The sequence below is a fragment of the Euphorbia lathyris genome, chromosome 3, assembly GCF_963576675.1.
Source record: "Euphorbia lathyris chromosome 3, ddEupLath1.1, whole genome shotgun sequence".
Classification (NCBI taxonomy): Eukaryota; Viridiplantae; Streptophyta; class Magnoliopsida; order Malpighiales; family Euphorbiaceae; genus Euphorbia; species Euphorbia lathyris.
Window position 1 is genome coordinate 8446587 of NC_088912.1, and position 23387 is coordinate 8469973.

The 23387-nt window shown below is 35.5% G+C and overlaps 3 protein-coding genes across 4 annotated transcripts; all 3 read right to left on the bottom strand.

Moving 5' to 3' along the window:
* Positions 1 to 9735: 9735 nt before the first annotated feature.
* Positions 9736 to 11488, bottom strand: LOC136221872 (NAC domain-containing protein 90-like). Of its 2 annotated transcripts, none has more exons than XM_066009341.1 (3): positions 11266 to 11488; positions 10686 to 10978; positions 9736 to 10569 (listed from the first exon to the last, which is right to left on the bottom strand). In XM_066009341.1, the coding sequence occupies exons 1-3, from the start codon at positions 11441 to 11443 to the stop codon at positions 10267 to 10269; spliced, it is 774 nt and encodes a 257-aa protein (XP_065865413.1). In that variant the 5' UTR covers positions 11444 to 11488; the 3' UTR covers positions 9736 to 10266. The 2 variants fall into 2 exon arrangements, with proteins under 2 accessions (XP_065865413.1, XP_065865412.1); XM_066009340.1 differs by having other exon boundaries at positions 10686 to 11002.
* A 3980-nt stretch (positions 11489 to 15468) lies between these two features.
* Positions 15469 to 16882, bottom strand: LOC136223530 (NAC domain-containing protein 90-like). Its single transcript, XM_066011582.1, has 3 exons — positions 16517 to 16882; positions 16091 to 16383; positions 15469 to 15988 (listed from the first exon to the last, which is right to left on the bottom strand). Exons 1-3 carry the CDS (start codon positions 16728 to 16730, stop codon positions 15698 to 15700), a joined length of 798 nt encoding a protein of 265 aa, XP_065867654.1. The 5' UTR covers positions 16731 to 16882; the 3' UTR covers positions 15469 to 15697.
* Positions 16883 to 19226: 2344 nt separating this feature from the next.
* Positions 19227 to 20695, bottom strand: LOC136223276 (NAC domain-containing protein 90-like). The gene is made up of 3 exons (XM_066011201.1): positions 20306 to 20695; positions 19932 to 20224; positions 19227 to 19829 (listed from the first exon to the last, which is right to left on the bottom strand). Exons 1-3 carry the CDS (start codon positions 20484 to 20486, stop codon positions 19533 to 19535), a joined length of 771 nt encoding a protein of 256 aa, XP_065867273.1. The 5' UTR covers positions 20487 to 20695; the 3' UTR covers positions 19227 to 19532.
* Between the last annotated feature and the right edge of the window lie 2692 nt (positions 20696 to 23387).

A 23387-nucleotide genomic window follows, 5' to 3' on the forward strand; every position in this document is an offset into this window, starting at 1 on the left:
GGTACTGGGCTCGTCCATCGCTCCCACAGTGGCTTCAATAGTAACGACCTGCTCCTCGGCATTCAAATATAACATCATAATCTCCTCGACAAAGCAGCTTGCCTTTCCTTTGCCCCAGTCGGCAACATCATTGAAGATCTCAAAACCTGGTAGAATCTTTCCTTCGGTGCTAACAGCCACTTCCGACTCATCATCAGACTCATCCCAGATGTTGATCGGAACCCTTTGATTGATACCTTCCTCATCGGAGGAACTTCCCCAAATGTCCACGACCATCAGATCCATTATGTGAGGGACATTCAGATTTATGTAGGAAGGATCCGACGATCCATACCGAGCCCAGCCTATCAGTTCTTCATAGTCCTTGAGGAACACTCCATTCATCCTCCTAGCCACGAGTGGAATAGCACCCTTCCGGATGCACATGAGTTGCTCCCGATCACTCAAGGTGACCCGAAACGAGGCATACTTGAACCTCCATCTCCTAGCATAATCCACGAATGCTTCCTCGGGAAATTGCTTGATCCTTTCTAAATCTTCCAACGACCCTGTCCACGGAATGTACATCTCATACCTCTGCACAAAGGCCTCCATGAGGGATCCCCCAGTCCCCTTTTGTCTTTGCCGAGAGCATTCGGTGCCACATCAAAGCTTCTTCTATGAGTGTCTTTGGAAAATGCTGGACTAACTCACTTCGGTAGAGTCCCGCGTCAAACATGTAGGCACGGAAACGGTTTATGTGATCAATGGGGTTCTCATCTCCCTTATACTTAGACATGGCTGTTACTGCTTCAGGTGTCTCCTCTTCGGGTAATGCAGGCATTTCCTCTAGACATTCCCGTGCGGCGTATTTCTTGATGAATCTCTTAGTCATTTTTGCCCAATCTGTTTTAACGTACATTGGAAGAGACATGTACCATACTAGTGACTCTCCCGCCAATGAGTTGCAGAACAAGCTCGTAATCTCCTCCTCTTTGAAGCCTAGAGGGCCCATAGCCGACAGATAAAAATGTAAGTGCTCCATGGGGTCCTTCCCTTCATTATACTTGCTGACAGTCGGAAACGGACGTTTGATAGGCCCAATTTGCATCGCGCTATATTCCCTTGCCTGTATTTTGTCTCTTCGATACTTCATCAAAAACAAGCTTGACACCAGTGACCAATCATGCTTAGTCGCGTCAGGTAGCGATTGAAACCACTTCAAAGGTTCGCCCACCAGCGAAAGATGGAACCATGGAGCGACTTCTTCCACTTTGTATGGCTCTCCAAACATAGCACACACGTATCCATACAAATGAGCTTCGGGGTCTTCTACCCCACTAAACAATTTCAACACAGGCATGATCCTCCGAGATGAGACTTCCTCGGTCTCCTCAGTTTTAGTTCTATCATCCATCACTTCTTCCGTTGGCTCCTCTTCCAAAGCCGACACATACAAACCATTTCCCACATTATTCTTCTCATCGGAGTCCAACTCCTCATTGTCCTCCCCGAAGGGTTCCATCACTACACTTTCTTTCAGACCGACTCCGATCATGCTCACCCTATGATTAGGCAATGGATTACGCCTAGTGGAAGGGTTTGCTGACGACGGATCAGCTATCTTCTTCTCCTCAATCAAATCTTGGATCTCGTGCTTCAACCTCTCACAGTTCTCAATAGTATGCCCATAACTGCTGTGGAATTCGCAGTATCCCCTAGCTTGTATCTGCGGGGAAGGTGGAACTTTGTTATAAGGAGTAAGAGCTTTCAACAATCCCTTTTTCTACAATCGTTCGAAAACTTTTGCGTAGGTTTGATCGAATTTGGTGAACTGCCTCTTTTCGATTGCATTAAGATCAAGCACTTTCACTGCTGCAGATTCTGCACTCGTGCTTGGCCCTCCGGCACTATATCCAGACTTCGTCCACTTGGTATAAGATTTCTTTGGTTCTCCGTCCCCCTCAACTATCAAGGCGTAGCTATACATTTGGTTGAAATCGGTAAAAGGCATGTACCGCAGCTCATTCTTAATATACGGCAAGGTGTTACCGACTACCATTCGGATCTGATCCTGCTCAAGCGGCTTCTGCTTCATAACCGCGGCCTTGGCCCTCCATCTTCTCACAAAATCGGAGAAAGATTCCCCAGTCTGCTGCTTAGTGCTCTCAAGCTCCTTCAAAGTGACCTCAAGCATGGTGTTGAAGCTATACTGTGCGACGGGATCTTTTGGATTATGACGGGATCTTTTGGATCTATCGAGAGACGTAACCGTATGCTTATTCAGTGATGAAAGCACTTTTTATTTTAAGGAACGGACTCATCGCGTAACGTGTTTGTTTCTAGCGTTAAGAACCCGTTTGCTCTTTTGGCTACGTGAAAAGACGGCGAGTCTTATTTGAGCGCACGGTACCCTTTCGGCTAACAACTCTTTATTCTAATCTACGGGATATATCACCTTAGCGTGGTTATAGAAAATCAACGTTTCGTTGAATCGCATGTCTATTCGAAGCAGGGATATTACCGTCCTTTTCACTTTGGCATGAACTGAACAAACACGCAGGTCGAGCCATATTTCTTGTAGTTTTGGTAATGGTCGAAATGATCGAGCCATTAGTCAAATCCACAGTCTCGTCCACATGGCGCAATTATGCGGTTTGGTTTAATTCGGCTTTGTGATTTTTAAGCGGCGTATATACCAGTTCGAGACATGTATTTAACGACATTGGTTCATTTTCTTTAACTACCCTCGGGATGGATATATATCGTAGATACAGAATGACTTTGGTCGTTTGTCTATCTTTGCTTTTCTTTTCTTTTCTTAGTCACTTTTGCGGACACGCCCATTTCTCTTAAGAACGACACAAGGCATAACGTAAGAGCTCGTCTTTTATTCAGAAGGGACGGGCCACGTTTGCGAAACTCTTTACGTTACAACGGGGTCATTTGAAACAGAAACGTTCTTTGTTTTCGTTTTGTCATAATCTCGCTTTATCCCAACCTATTTAAAGAATGTGAATAACGACTACTGTTAATATAATCTTTTGAATCGAGATATAACTATCCTTAATACCAAACTGATTCATACTAATACGTGCTTACGCCATAACGCATTTCCTGAACATGTGCCTTCTTCGGGACACGGAAAGGGACCAGGCGGGTCACACAAGTTCATTCATACGAGATGACTAAGTCGTCTTTAGTTCGAATCATTTCGAAGTTTTGGGGTAGTTTGTATATCGGTTTAAGAGTATATATTAACGTATCATTTCATTTTCTTTACATATTTTAGGATTAGACACGTATCATGGCAATTTGAAAACACGAACTGATTCATTTATCACATCAAAAATGGTAACGGGTAATCCTATGGCAACTTCTAAGGCTACTATATGCTGACACGGCTGATCGCGGGACCTCACAGGACCGCACAAATTCGCCCCTAACAAATGGATGGGGACCCTTTGGCGCCTTACTGTACGGGGGAACTTACACTAGCCTCTTTCGAGCGACGAATGGACTCTCGCTAGAGGTTTCGTGGAAATTACCCAAAAGGTTTGCAATAATGCACATGAATGCATACGAAAAGAAATAATACGATCCGTCCCCGTTAAGGGCTTAATACACGTCTTTCGGAATCAAATTTCTCGCTTCCCCAACAGAGTCGCCACTTGTTAGACGAGGTGCCACGGCCTAATCTCCCGGGCGGACCGGGGGGTGGACACCTCATGGCGACGTAAGCGGTGATTGGCGCCGAAAGCAACCAATCGTGGAATCAAGCTGCTCGGCAGGACCGGAGCTCGGAGTATGGAAGAGTCGCCACCCACGAATGGGAAAATGAACACCGATCCCTTGCGGGAGACCGGTGAGGGTTCAGAAAACTTAGGTACGAGCCGAGAAGGCTAGCTCCTTTCCGGAGAAAGGCTACTAGGCACCCCGACATCGCCCGGTTATGAACCACCGGCCTCCTACTCAGCGTGTTAGGCGATAACGGACTAATCGCATATTTCTTTAAGTTTAAAATTCATTTGAAACCTTTTCTTTCTCGTTTTGAAAACCGTTTTGAGCATATATTATTGAAAGCCACTTTGGTAAAGAATCACCCATTTACATTGATGCTAAATATAAAAGAGAGAGGGGGAGAAGGAAGAATTGATTTATTTACAGTGTGTCTTATGCCTCGATTCGTATGTTAACCCTACACTAAACTCACTCCCCGAAAACGAGTTTATTTACATGGTTCGTACCTTAATCGCCGTTGGAACGATTTAGGTACGTTTCAAAACCCCGTTAATTTACATGGCATCTACTCGAATCGCCGTTGGAACGACTCGAGCGTTTGAAGACGTGGAATAAAGAATTTTAACCCAAAGACGTGGTTAGGCATACAAGTCAATTTATTTTGTTCAAATCATTTAAGGAAACGATTCAAAACTTTATTATTTACAATAAAAACGATTTTAATTACAAGGTTCGCCTAATCCGTCGTTGGAACAGATTAAGGTTTCAACATGTGATATTTTGGAAATAGTTTAAAAAGGTCAGGAAAAACGCCATTTACACTTTAAGAATGTCTAGAAAACTTAAGTTTAAATAAACAAATTAAAGTCTCTTTTTGTGATTTTATTTTCCCTTTTTTCACTCAATATCCTTACTTGAATATAATTACAACAACTAACAAATTAAATTCAACTTCACCCAACCAAACATGTTTAAAGAATATATACCTATAGGAAATCCAAATAGAGAATGAATATACATATTTATACATATATGTAAGAATAGTAAAAATAGTAATAATATATATATAGATTAAATGTAGGATAAGGAAAGTAGTAATACATATAATACCTTTTTATCCTAATTACAACTATGTAAAAATAAGGGAGACTATAAAAACTAAAAATAACATTTAATTTCCAAAATAGTTTTACCCTATGATAGCTGATATACTTCAAATGCCAAAGAAAACTATATATATACATATATACTACTTTATAACATTAAATCCAAACGAATTAAATTTCAACATGAAATAAATAAATATATAGTACATAATAAATAGTTATAGGATTAAAAAAAATAATTTTTATAAACATATTACACAATAATATACATATATATACAAGTAGAAATGTCAAAAAGTGGGAAAAGGAGGGTAAAAATGGCGATTTTCGGTTTCCAGCAGATTACCGACGGAAAATCCGTCGCCAATCTGCTGTTAGTGACAGAAAAGGTAGAATTACAACAACACTCCAAAACTTTCCAGATTCGTTCAAAAGCTTTAAATTAAATCTAATTCGATCGTTTGGGATCTCCGAACTACCAAAAATGGATCATAGTCTATAACAGAGTTTCCTAAAACGACGTTTTTATTTTAAAACGTTATTTGGAAATATCTTTTCCAAACTTATAATTACAACGTTTTTAATACCCGAACTACCTTTTAATCGGATCACGGTTCGTATTGGGATATTAAAACGAGGTTTTTTATTTTAAAACAAAACCGAATTTTTATTTAACACGGGATAAAAATAAATACGAAGAACTAAATAAAACGTGATAAATAAATGAATAACTAAATAAATAAACTTATACCATAAAAATAAATAAAGAAAATAAAATAAATGAAATAAATAAAACGAGTCTAGTCCTCGGATAATACCTCAAGTTCGGTATTGACGGTTGAAATCGGTTGATTCCACGAATCGTGCTTTTCCGGTGTTTTTGGTAAAATTTTAACTTTTAGGAAATTTGGAATTTTTAGGGAAAAAATGTTTTTTCCCAAAAAAAGATTTTCTCTCTCTAAAAATGTTTAGAGTGAGAAGCTCATCCCAAAAGTCCTCCTCTCTCAAATGCATGGGGATCCGTGCCTTATATAGGCAAACGGATCCCCGGAACTTTGGGCGACGCCCGAGTAAAATTGGGCGTCGCCCAAAGGGGGTTGGGCGATCGCCCACCCTGGTTGGGCGAACGCCCAACAATTGTTGGGCGGACGCCCAACAGAGTTGGGCGAACGCCCAACCATCGTTGGGCGTACGCCCAACTGATGTTGGGCGTTCGCCCAACCATCGTTGGGCGTCCATCCAACGTCGTTGGGCGCCTGCCCAGCGGCCGTCGGGCGCTCGCTCAACGGCTGTCGGGGGTGCGTGCCCGACGGCCGTCGGGCGTCCCGCGGACGCCGAGCGCACGTCCTGCGCTGCCGGACGTGCGTCCGACTGTCGTCGGACACACGTCGGCTGCCGCTGGGCGCTCGCTCTACGTCGCGGAGCGTCCACGAGCCGTTCACTCAACGGCCGCGATTCTAGTTGACTCACCGTTTTATTATTATACGTTTTTCTCTTTCAAAATTTTCCCGGAACCAACTGCTTCGACCGCTTTGTTAAAGGTTTTCGTCACAGGTCCTCCGACTCGGTGTCTACACCAGTTTTTCCTACTGCAGTAAAAAATGCAGCATCAATGCTACAGCAAACCAGACCCTGAGGAGGGCGATGCCACTTCGAGCAGACCACAGGTCGATCCTGCAGAATAGCAATATTCCTAAGATTACGGGTAGCCACCCAATTGGACTGGCAGTCCAAACCCCTTATAATAACCTGACGACTCCTAGTTATTTTGCATTTCCATAGCTTATCATTATGAGCTTTCCACCAACTCCACAAAATCATTAAGAATTTGCAGCATATATCTTTAGATTGAGTATTGATGATTTCGAAGAATAAGGAGTTAAAACCATCAACATCCAAAGACAAAGAATCAATTAGATTAAGCAGATTACTGTCAGCCCATATTTCCCTTATATATGGACATGTAACAAATAGATGCCAAAGGTCCTCATATCCAGTATTACAGTGCACACTAGTAGAGGGAATTGACAAACCTCGTGACAGTAGATTAGCCCGTACTAGTAAACAGTTTCGGGCAATTCTCCAACAGAAGTAGCGAACTTTTGCTGGAATCTCCATACTCCACATTTTCCTCCAATTACCCGCTACCCTCCACTGGTCATTTTGAGCCACTACTTCCGTTCCCAGTCGATAAGCTCTCTTTGCCGAGTATAGACCATTTCACATTTCATTCCATATAATTTTATCGACAGTACCAGGTCTGTTCATAGGAATGTTCTGGATTGCTTGCACATCCCTAGGGATAAATATTTCGTTCAACATTTCCACATCCCATTCGCGAGTTCCCGGGATAAAAAGTTATAAAAATATCTAGTAACCTTTATAAGATATAAAATAAGACTTTTACCCACTCAATGATATTGATGAAATTACACATCTAAACAAAATTGATTTTTATAGTTTTTCGAATTTTACTAGTTTAATTTACAATTAACTTGTTCAAAATAGTAGATTAGCTTCCTGAATTTTGTAAGTGTCTCACCAGCTCTCTAAACTTACTTATTTCGTATCACCAGCTCCCTAAACTTGTCCATAAAAGTAGACCAGCTCCCTGAACTTTGTAAGTGTCTCACCAACTCTCCAAACTTGTTTATTCTATAACAACTAAATGCAAAAACCATAATACTAACTCTTGATCATCACTCATTCAATCTCTCAAACCTGCAATACTAACTCTTATAATATGTTGAAATGTAAGAGAAGCGAAAAATTACCTCTCGAATAGATGAAGACGTATTTTTAGAATTTAGATTTAATACATTTTTTGTATTTAGTTGTTACAGAATAAGCAAGTTTAGGGAGTTGGTAAGACATTTGTAAAGTTCAGGGAGCTAATATATTTTTATGGAAAAGTTTAGGGAGCTGGTAATACGAAATAAACAAGTTTAGAGAGCTAGTGAGACATTTGCAAAATTCAAAAAACCAATTTATTATTTTGAACAAGTTCAGAAAGCGGATAATGTATTAGACGAATAGTATATGACTAATAAATGGAATAATATGTGCATTTTCCTGAAAAAAAGAATTATATCACGGGTTTCATACTAGTTATATAGGAAAAGACAAATTTTATAAAATTGTGATTTTTTTAAAAATAAAATTACAGAAAAAACAAATGGAAAAATATAATATTTTGAAATGTCAAAATTTCAAAAAGCGGCGAAAAGTTTTCCAGTTTGCCTCCTTGCTTTGTGCAGTGGTGTTGTATCTCTTGCTGAGCGGAGCTTCTCATCTTCCTCTGTGTCTGTGCCCCGTTCACGTTCCACTCTCGCACACAGAAGGGGAAATACATTATCTCGAGGTGATTTTTTTTTTCTTCAGACAAATGCTTTTGATTCTTTATTTCATTCCTATCATTCTCGATGAGAATACATGACGGCTATCCTTGCTTGTTCATTCATTTCCATTGTAGAGTTTGAGATTCTCTATGGTTCTTGCATTCCCCTGAGTTCGTGAAATTTGTGTTTGGTTGTTGAATATTTAGAGAATTAGTAATGATCTAGTTTTGCAGACTTGGATCATAGATGAAAACTTCCAATATGCTCCGATTTAATAACTTCAATCTGAGACTTTAATATGTTTATTTGTCAGTGATAAATTGTTCTTATGAATATCGATTAGCTGCTTCGCTTCTTTCAATCTGTTGCTGTTGTTTTATGGTGTTTGGTAGCAATATAAACATTGATGAGCCATGGAAAATTATTTGGCCGAGGTCATGATGACCATCTGGTGGCGTTTTGTGTTGACATTTGACTTTTTCATCACTGAAGTCGTTTTAACTTAACACAGATTTGTCAAATAGTGTTGAATTAGGGTAAGGTGAAGAAATTTCCCACAATTTTGTAATTTTGTTGAACCATATTTTACACTTTGATACTAAATGCTGTTCTCTTTCTAGTTATGTCCAATGCTTGCCTTCTTAGTTTGTGTTGTGCCTAGGAGATTAGTTGAATTGAAGAATGGACATGTGGTAATATAGTTTTCCTGTGAAATTGTACAAATCTTAGGTGAATAACTCCACCAATTGCATGTCGATAGGCCTTTTTCTTTAAATTTATTCTAAAATGCATAAACTGATGGTAAAAATAATGGAGCAAGTTAAATGATGTGTGCATAGGTACGAGTTTCTGTGCAAGTACGCATACGAAAATGTAAGCAACATGTATTACCTAGTATATTTGCTAAGTTTTTTCACAGTAGCAAGACTTTTGACACTTAGTTCCATTTGCTGAGATTATGAACATAACAAAACAATGAGACTTGCCAAAGTCATTGCTGAATGAGTGAGTGGATGCTGATTGGTTCTTTTAGTTCTTTCTTGATTTAATTTCTTGTAGTGCATGCTTGGTGGAAGACAGATTATCAAATCAAATGTCACTAAAGATTTGGTTTATGAAATTACTTATAAATGGCTTTAGATGCACACGAGATTTGAAGCTTAGAGTGAGTGGATGCTGATTGCTTCTTTTAGTTCTTTCTTTATTTTAATTTCTTGTAGTGCATGCTTGGTGGAAGATAGATTATCAAATCAAATGTCACTAAAAGAATTGGTTTGTGAAATTTCTTATAAATGGCTTTAGATGCATAGGATATTTGAAGCTTACGAAGCTAGAAGTTCAAAGTCCGAATCATGCGAGTGCTCAAGTTTATGAAGCATAATGATTCTCTCTCAGTAATAGTTTTACTGATTATCGGTTCTTGAACCATGAGGTCAACCGAGTTTGGAAATTACATGGTCTGAGCTTCCAAATCTATCACAAATTGGTAGCCAAACATAATTATTTTTACCTGTCTATAAATTAGCAGCTGCAATGCAATAGGTAGTTGAAGAGATTTAGCATCAGATAAATGTATGTGATGAGTTGTTTTTGTTTATTTATGATCAATAGCCATACAAAAAAACAAACAAGGAGAGCATAGTCTGTCTATAATAGTTCATGTAGCGAGGAAAACCACTGGGAAGTAAACTACATTGAGTTAATATGGTATTTAACTGATGTGTTTGCATCTTTAAATAGGCATTCAAACATGTAGATCAGTTTTCCAGTTTTGAAATAAGCTCCATTGCAGGTTTTCACTGGAATTTTTCTTAAACTGTAATCAGTACAGAATTCTTTGAATGAACTTGCAACTAAAGCAGAATTGTAGAATTTATTTTCTCTTGTGTACGCTATGCTTTTGACTGGATGATGTTTGCTTCACTTTTGCCAGTAGTAACATATATTTTTCCAACTGGTTGATTTGCATTTCATCATTATGTTGTTCTATACAATTCAAGCAAACTTCAAGTGTTTGTTGTTGTGTTATTGTTAAGTCTTTGTATTACTTTGTGTTTGTGTTTGTGATATTGTCAAGAACTTTTCTACGTTTAGTCATGGGATCATGGCCAATTCAGTGGTTCCCATTCCCAAAATGGTTGAACTAAATGATCAACCATCTCCCAGTTGGCACTTTCTTCTTCTGTCCTTGTGCTTGTGAGATCACCATGATCTCCTGCCGAGTTTGAAGTCTCAGATGAGCTTATTGCATTATCCACCATTCTGGTGTTTTGAGCAGATGTTGTAGCAGTGTCACCTGCAAGTACTTGTTTCTCTCTTGTCACAGCTTCTACCGGGCGTCTGTCAAATGCTCTACAACTCCCCGATGCTACATAAACTCGACACAAACTGAATTCATGTCTCAGCTGCACATTAGAAATCACGGACAAAGAAACAGATTAGAATTGACAAATAACATAGCATTGTGCATCACTATTTCATCTTTTTTGTCATACTATATACAATACAATATTATACATACCTTAGGTACAGTAGTACTCGACGAATCAGCTACTCCTTCAATGGCTCTATACTCATTCATCTTCCATTTGGTTTTTGTTCCTGTAGGTATTCTCCCTTTATAGAAAACCATGGTTTTCTTGACTCCAATCACTTTGTTATCTGATGAGTAAACATAACCAGGGGAACCTGTAGCTTTCCAGTACCCAGATGCTGTTGTGCGGCTCGGTCTTCCTCCCCTTGCTTCTCTTTCTTGTCTTGGTGTAAAGAAGAACCATTGCTCACTGTCTCCTTGACATAGTTCACCAGCAAGCTCTTCAACACATGTCAAGAAACAAACTTTAAAGGTATTCAACATCTACTAGGAGCAATTTATTTATTTATTTATTTTTTATTTTTATACTTGTATTATTTCATCAACAAAATTGGCCTCTTGCCAAATAAATTGACAAGGGAAGGCTTGTCCCCAATACACCCTTGTGGTGGGACCCCTCCCCGGACCCTCGCTCAGCGGGGACGCGTAATGCGACCCGGCCGCCCTTTTTTTTTATACTTGTATTATTTCATCAACAAAAAAACTACAAACAAGTTGGCAATTGTACTTGGAAGATTCCATGGCTCCATGTTGTAAATGTCTGTGATAGGAATGACACGGTGTACTTCTTGTCTTTTGCCTTCCAGCTTGTTATGAAGATAGAAGGAAACTAGCTCTTCTTCTGTTGGATAAAAGCGTAAACCAGGTGGGAATTCTTCTAATCTTTCTTTGCACTGTTTTTCCATTCTTGCTTATCTTTAAATGCTTGATATTGTCTGTTGGTAAGTGTTTTGTTATTGTCGATTTTTGAACCAACAAAGTATATATAGAGTTTTACTTACGGAAAGGATTTGCCGAGTGAATGGAGAAAAAAATGGCAGAGATAAGTTATTTGGAAACTTCCACGCGGTTGTAAACGAAAAATAAAAAAGGTGTCCTATGTCCTACCACAGCTCCCATCTCATTTGAACGAGTCAAGCCACTGTTTACTCCCCTATATTGTCTGTCCTAGACTTTGGAGCTGCACCCTCTTGGTTAACCTATCATAACCATTGATTGTTTACTGGTCCTGTTGAAACAGTAGGGATGGCAATTTTTGAGACGATAAACCGATTAACACAAAGTGTTTGACATAATTATTATTTCTATTGCATTCGTGTCATATATAAGTCATGTAAAATATATATACAGTAACTCGAATTACCACCTGTGTTGCATGGATAAGTATTAGACTATAAGTGAGTCGAGCTGCTCATGACCAGCTTGACGTTTAACTCGATAAAAACTTGACTGTATTCGGTTCAGTTTATAAACAAACCGAGTTTGAGCGTGTCGAAACTCGATTCAAAAGCTAACAACTTTAGTTTTGTAGGTTTTCAAAACTATATAGTTTCTAATTAAAGAAATTTCAAATAAATTTAATTAATGAGTTGTTCGCGAACGAAATTCATAAATAGAATCAATGAGAGACAAAATGTTGAGTTCGAGTTCGAACTCGTCAATGTTCTAAGGAATAGATCAAAATTTGTTTCGGCTCGATTACCGCTCTAATAAGAACACAAACATATAATGAATACTGGAAAATGTTATTTCTCAAACATAACCTTTACAAAATCATTTTCAAATGAAATCGGATAGACACGAAAACAGCACGAATTCCGATAGTAGAAACGCTATTATACAACATAGAGTAACGAAGAGTATCATACAACATAGATTACAACCCCTAATTGAAAGCGCTAAACTAGGATCTTTAGTGGTCACTATCAATCACTTTTGTGAAATAGGAAAATAGCTCAATCTGTGGGTCCTTTTATACTTGGTAAGAGGTGAAGGCAAGTGCTATGCTTCTTTATCTGTTTGTTCGTTGGCGTGTGTGGGTGGTCCTATGGAGACGATGTATTAAGCTTTTTTATTTTTTTTAGAAAAAGCTAAACTATAGATATATAGTATATATAAGTACTCAAACAAAGTAATAGTATTTTGTCAAAGTAACATAGTATCAACCATTAGTTTAGGTAGATAATTTAAGTGGATTACTATACGTCGCCCTTATTTTACTTACTGTCGCCTCCTGTTTGACATTTTTGCCCTTTTCATTTTTCATTCAAAAAAGTGAAATTCTCTCAACCCCGAAGAACAAAACGAAGAAAAATCATGCCTCCAAAACAAGGAAAAATACTTGAACATCTAAGTTTCGTATTTACTAATAATCTGAAATTTAACGAATTTAACTTGAAACAAATTTTTTTTTCCAGTTGAATTTGCACTAAACGGGTAGCCCACACGGTCCGGTCCATGACCGGTAGTATGAACTACCCGTTTTTACCTAGGAAAAATGGGTAGGCTACCTGTTTCTACCTAGGAAAAACGGGTTTATTTTTTTTTAATTATAATAAATATTAAAAATTGATTGGACGCTTCAATACGTATTTTTTATTTCCAATTTATCTATACGTTTTTTCTATCCAATCAATACATAATTTATCAATAATTAAATTTACGTTCTAAAAGATAAATAAATATAAATTAACAAATAAAAATTAATTGCACGCGTTAAGACGTATTTTTTTTATTTCCAATCAATAATTTATATATACGTTTTTTCTATCCAGTCAATACATAATTTACATATAATTAAATTTACGTTCTAAAAGGTAAATAAATATAATTGACCAAATAAAAATTAATTGGACACTTCAATACGTATTTTTTTTATTTCCAATCAATAATTTATCTATACGTTTTTTCTATCCAATCAATACATAATTTATCTATAATTAATATTTATTATAATTAAAAAAAAATAAACCCGTTTTCCCTAAAGGAAAACGGGTAGGCTACCCGTTTCTACTTAGGAAAAACGGGTAGTTCATACTACCGGTCCATGGACCGGACCGTATGGGTTACCCGTTTAGTGCAAATTCAACGAAAAAAAAATTCGTTTCAAGTTAAATTCGTTAAATTTCAGATTATTGGTAAATACGAAACTTAGATGTTCAAGTATTTTTCCTTGTTTTGGAGGCATGATTTTTCTTCGTTTTGTTCTTCGGGGTTGAGAGAATTTCACTTTTTTGAATGAAAAATGAAAAGGGCAAAAATGTCAAACAGGAGGCGACAGTAAGTAAAATAGGGGGTGACGTATAGCAAAACCCTAATTTAATTATGCTTCATGAAGTTTAAATTGTTTATTTATTTTCCAATTTATATTGAATTTCGTACTTTTCCTAATTTAGTATTACACTTTCTTCAACGCACGTGTGATGGGTAGTGGGCCATCACTTCCATTTCTTTGTTGCAATTAAAAATAGTCTTGAAACATTAATGAGCCTCCTATTATGTTAAACTGTAAAAGAGGAATAGAAGATCGTTAGGTTGGATGATTTTGTGGAAACTTTGTAATGCCCAAGTTAATATAGACCGTAGGAGATAATATAAGAGAGTATATAGTGTACTATCAAAAAAAAAAGAAAAGAAAAGAAAAAATACAATGTAAAGAAATAAAATCGATCACCTGTCCAACAAGAAATTATATAAACTGCGTTTTGGTTCATGAAATTGAATAAAAATTCGAATAGAATAATTATTACCAAATAATAGAATAGCATAAGTATTATCGTTGATTACAAAATGAGATAAAATGGAATAACTAGTTTTGCAGTTTAAAAGATAGTGTTACACTATTTAAATTTTAATTATTACTGTCAATTATTTAAACAATTAATATATATTAAGCAAAACATTAAACATGAAAAATATAAAAAACAGTAAAAGTAAAAAACGGTAAAACATGAAAAACGGAAAAAATATGAAAAAAAAGTGGAAAACAGTAAAAAGCCAAAAAAGAAAAAAAGAAAAAATAGCAAAAAAAGGTAAAAACACAAAAAGGAAAAAAAAAAAAAAAAAAAGAGGAAAAAGGGAAAAAAGAAAGAAAGAAAAAACGTAGAAACATGAAAAAATGCTAAAAACTGAAAAACATTTTAAAATTTCTCTCCTTTGTCCTTGTTTATTTTGTTATGTTGAATGAACCAATGGTTACCTTATGTAATTCTTGTACAAGCTATCTTAGATTCTTCAACTTCAACCATATGGCAATATATTTATAAGGTGCAAAATTTGTGTGAAAAGAGATGAAGGCAAGCTTTCCATAAAGTTGAGAAAACAGGAACCTTAACCTACACTCCATTTCAAAATTCACTCGAGGCTACATGTTTTCAATATGCTCAATCTGAAGTAATTTCTTTTTTTTTTCTTATTTATTTCTTTTCCATTGACATTTTTTCAGCATTCTTGAGGATTCTAAACTGTTTACTGCTTTAACCATGAAATTGTTCAATTCCTTTGACATTTATGCTGCATGCTTTATTGGACTGTTAAAAGGAAAATAAAAAAAAGTCCACCTTGACTCTTAAGCTTCAAAATATTTTAAAAAACACTCCACGTGGTGGAGCCACGAAAATGACTTTTGAGTTCTTCAATTTCTTAAATATTTGTCTGAGCTTTTTCTGTTTTCACTTTTTTTGGATTAAGAAATGCATTGAAACTTTTGTTTTATATTAAAATAGTTTTATCGTGCATTGAAACTCTTATTTTCTTTTGGAATTTCTCAACACAGATTGATTGGACTTATTATATACGAGATGAAAGCATCTCCTAGTTGACCAGAGATAGTGCTGCCTTCTAGCTTGAAATTGGGTCAATGAGTTAACCTTGGGTCAAGTTTTCTTCTTTTAACTTCAATTTACCTTATCAAAAAAAAAAAAAACTTCAATTTACTTTGTAAAAAATAAGTTGCAGTTTTATTATTTTTACCTTTATTTCCTCACCTTACAATGAATGAATTTTCTTTTTTACTACTTGTGAAATTAAAGCTAGGGTCATGCTTGCGTATTCTAGCTAAGACAAAGGCAGCGGATTTACATTTCCGAACATTTCTACAATGAGCGAGGACCTTTACTGGTCACGTCCACAGTAGAACTTTTCTACGTTTAGTCATGGGATCATGGCCAATTCAGTGGTTCCCATTCCCAAAGTGGTTGAACTAAATGATCAACCATCTCCCAGTTGGCACTTTCTGGTATCCTTGTGAGATCACCATGATCTCCTGCTGAGTTTGAAGTCTCAGATGAGCTTGCATTATCCACCATTCTGGTGTTTTGAGCAGATGTTGTAGCAGTATCACCAACAAGTACTTGTGTCTCTCTTGTCACAGCTTCTACTGGGCGTCTGTCAAATGCTCTACAACTCCCCGACGTTACATAAACTCGACACAAACTGAATTCATGTCTTAGCTGCACATTAGAAATCATAAACAAAGAAAAGGTTGTTGATTAGAATTGAAACATAACGCAACTTAACATAACGTGTGCATTACTATTTCATATTTTCCATACCTTAGGAACAGTAGTACTCGACGAGTGAGCTACTCCTTCAATGGCTCTATACTCATTCATCTTCCATATGGTTTTTCTTCCTGTAGGTATTCTTCCCTTATAGAAAACCATGGTTTTCTTGACTCCAATCACTTTATTATCTGATGAGTAAACATAACCAGGAGAACCAGTTGCTTTCCAGTACCCGGATGCTGTTGTGCGGCTCGGTCTTCCTCCCCTTGCTTCTCTTTCTTGTCTTGGTGTAAAGAAGAACCATTGCTCGGTGTCTCCTTGACATAGTTCTCCAGCAAGTTCTGCAACACATGTCAAGAAACAAACTTTAAAGGTATTCAACGTCTACTTGGAGCAATTATTTTTTATTTTTATTTTTTTTATACTTGTATTATTTCATGAACAAAAAAACAAAAAACAAGTTGGCAATTGTACTTGGAAGATTCCATGGCTCCATGTTGTAAATGTCTGTGATAGGAATGACACGGTGTACTTCTTCTCTTTTGCCTTCCAGCTTGTTATGAAGGTAGAAGGAAACTAGCTCTTCTTCTGTTGGATAAAAGCGTATACCAGGTGGGAATTCTTCTATTCTTTCTGTGCATTGCTGTTTTTCCATCCTTGAATGCTTGGTTATATTGCAGGGAAACATAAATGAATCTAAAAAGGAAATGAATATTGGGAAACGTTATTGTAGAAAAAATATAGTTAGGAAACGGTAATGAAAATGAAAAAAAACTTAGGAAATGAACATGGAAACGTTAATGAAGAGGAGTTTAGTTTTTGTGCAACGTAGATGCTTGGTGTTGCCTGTTGATACTAGTGTTATAGGGTGATTTGCCGAGTGAATGGAGAAAAAATGGTAGAGATTAACTATTTGATAACTTCCACGCGGTCCTAATATAGTTCCATATCCAATTAAAATCTTATTTGAAGGAGTCAAGCCACTGTTTTTCTCTCTCCTGTATTGCCTGTCCTAGACTTGGCTGCTGCACCCTCTTGGTTAACCTATCACAACTATTTATCGTTAGTACTCTAACTAATGAAAATCATTCCGATGAAAATCATTCCAACCAATGAATTCACGATATATGTATATATAGTTTTTCTTTCCACCAATCATGTCCATGCAGTGGGATTTAAAACGATTTTTATTGGTCAGGAGTATTACTCCAGGAGTACTGTAAAATTTCTCGTCATCGTAGGTGAGATGATTGTTGTAAAGAAAAAAATGTTAGAAATCTTTAGATTTTATCATAATATTAGATAAACACTAATTGTCCAGATGTTCGAATAAGATGATTTTCACAAACACTTAATAACAGTCAGAAGAGCGTACTTTGATCCATGACGATTATAATCGAGTTCTTCGGAAATCACGAGAATTGTGTTTCTCTCACTTTAACCTTTAGATTTTATTTTTATTATAATCTGAATGTATGATAAAATTAGGATGTTCTCAGTGTAATTTTTTATTTATATTAAAATTTTAATTATTATTACCAATTATTTAAATATGAACCTCAAATATATGAAAAATGGTAAAAGTAAAAAACTGTAAAAAACAAAAAAAAAGTGAAAACAGTAAAAAAAAAACAGAAAAACTGGTAAAATAAAAAAACAAAAACATAAAAAATGTGAAAATCTTGAAAATATAGAAAAATGTGAAAACGGGTTACCATATGGCAATATATTTGTGAGGTACAAAATTTATGGGAAAAAAAAATGAAGGGCTCATTTGTTTTACCTACTATTTGTGATTGCTATTTTCAGTATAAAGTTAAATAGAAAATCACTAACCAAACACTTAAAATTCTCCCTCGGGAACTGAAAAGCAATCAAAAGCATCAAATAGAATAACAAAACACTCAAAAAGCAAAAAGGGAACTTTAACCTACACTCCTTTTCAAAATTCACTCGAGGCTACATGTTTTCAATATGCTCAATCTGAAGTAGTTTCTTTTTTATTTATTTCTTTTCCATTGACATTTTTAACATTCTTGAGGATTCTAAACCGTTTACTGCTTTAACCTTGAAATTGTTCAATTCCTTTGACATTTATGCTGCATGCTCGAGGAAGAAGGAAAATTGGACTGTTTAAAGGAAAAAAATAATATCAACCTTGACTCATGAAATTGACTTTTGAGTTCTTCAATTCTTAAGTAGTTGTCTGAACTTTTATTTATTTATTTATTATTAGTATTAATTATAAATAGAGGCCTTATGGTTATACGGATTTGCAGATAGATATTTGTATTATTTTTCTTTACAAGTGCAAATCCTATGATATTTTTCTTTACATATTCAATCACGTGGTCGTAAAATTTTGCATTTTTTTTTACTTTGCCAGATATGGCCGATAACGACTTCAAAATGAAAATTTTCAAGAATTAAAGTTGTTTAGTATTATATTTACTGTGTACCATATTTTTAATTTTTCAAAATCATCATTTTTTAGTTTTCTCTCTCTAAACATTAACATTTTCTCTCATAAAAAAACAAAACCTAAATGATCTCAACCTTAAAAGTTGAAAAATTAAAGTTGCTTAAAATATCATTTAACTCTTGAAAATTTTAATTTCGAGGTCGTTATCGGTCAAATTATGACAAAGTGAATCCAAATGCAAAATTTTGCAAACCACAAGATTGCGTTTGCAAAAAAAGAAAAATACCACAAGTATCTATCTGCAAATCAGCGAAACCACAGATCATCTATATGTAATTCCGTTATTATTATTATTTGTCCAATTTCTTGATTCGAGGCTCGTCACGAACCGTTTAGATCCCAATTAAAGTTTTATGCAAATGCTATAACTTTAACTCGAAATTTAGCTTAAATGATTTGAGGCTCTTAACTGCTCCACCAAACCTTAATTAGTTTGTCTTAACTTTTTTTGTTTTCAATTTCTTTGGTTTTAAGAAATGCACTGAAACTCTTATATTGTATTAAAATAGTTTTATCGTGCATTGAAACTCTTATTTTCTTTTGCAATTTCTAAACACAGATTGATTGACTTATTACATACGAGATGAAAGCATCTCCTAGTTGACCAGCGATAGTGCTGCCATCTAGCTTGAAATTGGGTCAATAAGTTAACCTTGGGTCAAGTTTTCTTCTTTTAACTTCAATTTCTGATCAAGCTTGAAATGTACTTTGTAAAAAATAAGTTGCATTTTTTATCATTTTATCTTTATTTCCTCACCTTACAATGAATGAATTTTTTTTTACTGCTTGTGAAATTAAAGCTAGGGTCATGCTTGCCTATTCTAGCTAAGACAAGGGTAACAGATTTACATTTACATTTCGGAAAATTTCTACAATGAGCCAGGACCTGTACTGGTCATTGTCTGCAGTAGAACTTTCCTCTGTTTAGTGTCACGTGCGGCCAAAAAGTCATCCACGGCACCGGGTTCAGTGATTGTGAGAATTCCGCCCGTGACATTAGTCATGGGGTCATGGCCAATTCAGTGGTTCCCATTCCCAAAGTGGTTGAACTAAATGATCAACCATCTCCCAGTTGGCACATTCTTCTGTTCTTGTGCTTGTGAGATCACCATGATCTCCTGCTGAGTTTGAAGTCTCAGAGGAGCTTGCATTATCCACCATTCTGGTGTTTTGAGCAGATGTTGTAGCAGTGTCACCTGCAAGTACTTGTGTCTCTCTTGTCACAACTTCTACGGGGCGTCTGTCAAATGCTCTACAACTTCCCGATGTTACATAAACTCGACACAAACTGAATTCATGTCTCAGCTGCACATTAGAAATCATAAACAAAGAAAAGGTTGTTGATTAGAATTGAAACATAACGTAACTTAACATAACGTGTGCATTACTATTTCATATTTTTCATACCTTAGGAACAGTAGTACTCGACGAGTCAGCTACTCCTTCGATGGCTCTATACTCATTCATCTTCCATACGGTTTTTCTTCCTGTAGGTATTCTCCCCTTGTAGAAAACCATGGTTTTCTTGACTCCAATCACTTTGTTATCTGATGAGTAAACATAACCAGGAGAACCAGTAGCTTTCCAGTACCCGGATGCTGTTGTGCGGCTCGGTCTTCCTCCCCTTGCTTCTCTTTCTTGTCTTGGTGTAAAGAAGAACCACTGCTCAGTGTCTCCTCGACACAGTTCTCCAGCAAGTTCTGCAAAAACAAACAAACTTTATAGGTACTATTCAACATCTACTTCAATTATTTCATGAACAAAAAACACAATTGTATTACTTGGGAGATTCCATGGCTCCATGTTGTAAATGTCTGTAATAGGAATGACACGGTGTACTTCTTCTCTTTTGCCTTCCAGCTTGTTATGAAGATAGAAGGAAATTAGCTCTTCTTCTGTTGGATAAAAGCGCATACCAGGTGGGAATTCTTCTATTCTTTCTGTGCATTGCTTTTTTTCCATTCTTGAATGCTCGGCTATGTTGCACGGAAATGGAAATGAATCTAACACAGAAATGGAAACAGATATTTGGAAACGTTGTTTTTTTTAAAATATAGCTAGAAAACAGTAATGAAAATGGAAAAAAACTTAAGAAATAAAAGAGGAGTTTAGTTTCCGTGCAACATAGATGCTTGGTGTTGCCTGTTGATACTAGTGTTACAGGTTTATACTTAGGGAAAGGATTTGCCGAGTGAATGGAGAAAAAATTGGCAGAGATTAACTATTTGATAACTTCCACGCGGTCCTAACACAGTTCTATATCCAATTAAAATCTCATTTGAACGAGTCAAGCCACTGTTTACTCTCTCTCCTGTATTGCCTATCCTAGACTTGGCTGCTGCACCCTTTTCGTTAAGCTATCATAACTATTGATTCGTTAATTAGTATTCTAGCTCGTTTTGTATACAATACATAGGAGATGATTGGTATAAAAAAAAATATATATACATAAGACATTAATTAATTCGTCACATGTATTATTTTCGGAGTATCCTAAAACATTTCCCGGTTGTTAGGATATCAATTTTTAACACGTATGGAGATAATCCATAATCCGACACGTTTGGTACAATTATCATTATAAGACAATAGCTTGAATTGCTAGCCCTAGTTAGAAAAGAGGAAATTACATCCATGACCTCTGAACTTTACACTTGCTTTTATTATGGTGTCTCAACTTCAAAATCGAACATTATAGCCTCTGAACTTTATATTTTCCAAACATAATAACTCAAAATGAAAAATTTAAGAATTAAAGTTGTTTAGAGCCATATTTCCTATGAAACCAGCGTTTTTTATTTTCCAAAGCATAATTTTTGGATATTTCTTCCTCCTAATTAAAAAAGACACTTAAATGATTTCAAAACAAACAAAAAATCAGAGTAAAGTTACTTAGAATATTCTTTTTACGAATTTTACAATGAAGGGTTATCTACTATTAGAGTCATTATATTACTTAATATTAAAAGGTGTCATTATTGGTGAAGCTCTTAGTCTAGTGGTTGAGAGCTTACCTATGCCTTGGGAGGTCATCGGTGTAATCTACCGTATTAAAAGCTATGATGTTAGGGGTATACGTCAAACACTTTTTTAGTGTGAAATAGCTAAATCGTAGGCCCTTCTATACTTGGCAGGAGGTGAAGGCAAGTGCTATGCTTTCTTTTGTGGGTGGTCCTATCTGATTATTAATACAAAAACCATAATTAAGTTGTTAAACTTTATTTGTTTTGAGAATCTGATAAATTATTCTTCTATACATTGATTTTGTTATGGAATCGGTCCTTATTTAATGGTTCTTTAAAATGTCTTGTTTTTGGTGGATGAGGAGCCTTATCTTGTACAAATTGGTCTTTATTTATTTATTTATTTATTTCTTTATAAATTCTTATTAATTTCAGTAACTGTGTTCAAGAACAAAGTGGTCTTGAGCATTTAGGCTTTTAGACACTCAAAATTGAGAATGCATTCTAATTTTCTCCTTCTAAGCTTCTTGGTCTTTTTTGGGCCACTTAGGCTGCCATGAGTTCTCCTAGGGGGATCGAAACAAAAAATGTTTTTTTATTATTATTTTGATTTTTTTGTTTTATTATGATTTAATTTTGAATATTGTTAAATGGTTTTCGGTGAATTGTGTTCTATTATTTTTAAATATTTTTATTTAATTGCTCTATACTTATTTTTATGATATGGTTGAAGACTTTAGAAACATTATTTCATAATTTTTAGTTGATTATATTACTTATTGATTTTTCTAAAAATATTTTCTATTTATTTATTTAAGTTGTTTCAATGATATTGTTCTTGAAATATTTTTTTTATACATTTTTAAGGGATATATGTTACAAATATACATGTTTTTCTTTCTATATTAAATCATGTTTAGATAATATAATACAAATTCTATTAATCATTTTTTTCTTGATTATCTCCAAAGGCTATATCCGCTTGACTAGCACCTAGCGTTCTTTACAAAATTCCTATATAATCAAATTAGACATTAAGCATCTCATATTGATTAGCTATAAAGGTAATTAGTTATTTAGTATGAAAAAATCCTCCTTTAAGGTGCTTATTAGGAGTGATTTAGGTCTAAGTTTAAGATAGTTGAAGTTTTCTAATCCAATGTTGTCGATTGTTATAAATTTCACGCTTCAGATGTCCAACTTTGAACGTGAGAAGGGTGTGTTAAGTATCCTACAATGGCTAGTTATAATAATAATAAGTCATTTATAATTGTGAAATAATCTTCCTCCTTTACTAGGTGAATTATGTCCAAGTCTAAAATGAGATACAAACTCTATGGGTAAATTACATTCATGGCCCTTGAACTTTCAAATGGGACATTATTCCTCCTAAACTTTGCACTTTATTAACATAATGCTCCCTCGTTAGCCAACTCAAAATGAGTGATCCCGATCTCAAAATATAAAAACTTAAAAATTAAAGTTATTTGGAACCACAATTTCCAATTTTCCAAATCACTATTTTTGAAAATTTCTCTCTCTTATTCTAATAACATATAAATTGACTTCAAAATCAAATATTTTAGAAATTAAAAATTTTAGAATATCATTTCCATAATCTCTGCTATGAAATATTGTATGTTATTGAAGTGATAATTTTTTGATCTATATTAAAAGGGACAGTACTATTAGTAAAATGCAAAGTCGGAAGGCTATAATGTATGATTTTAAAGTTCAAAGGTCATAAATGTAATTTATCCCAGTTTATCAATGTCCCATAACGTTAAACATTTGAAACATTTGAAGGAGTCCATTGAGTAAATGATCTTAATTATTATGGAGTTTAGTGGCCACTTGAAAGAAAAAGAGTAAAAGCAAAAAGGGGAATCGCATGAAAGAG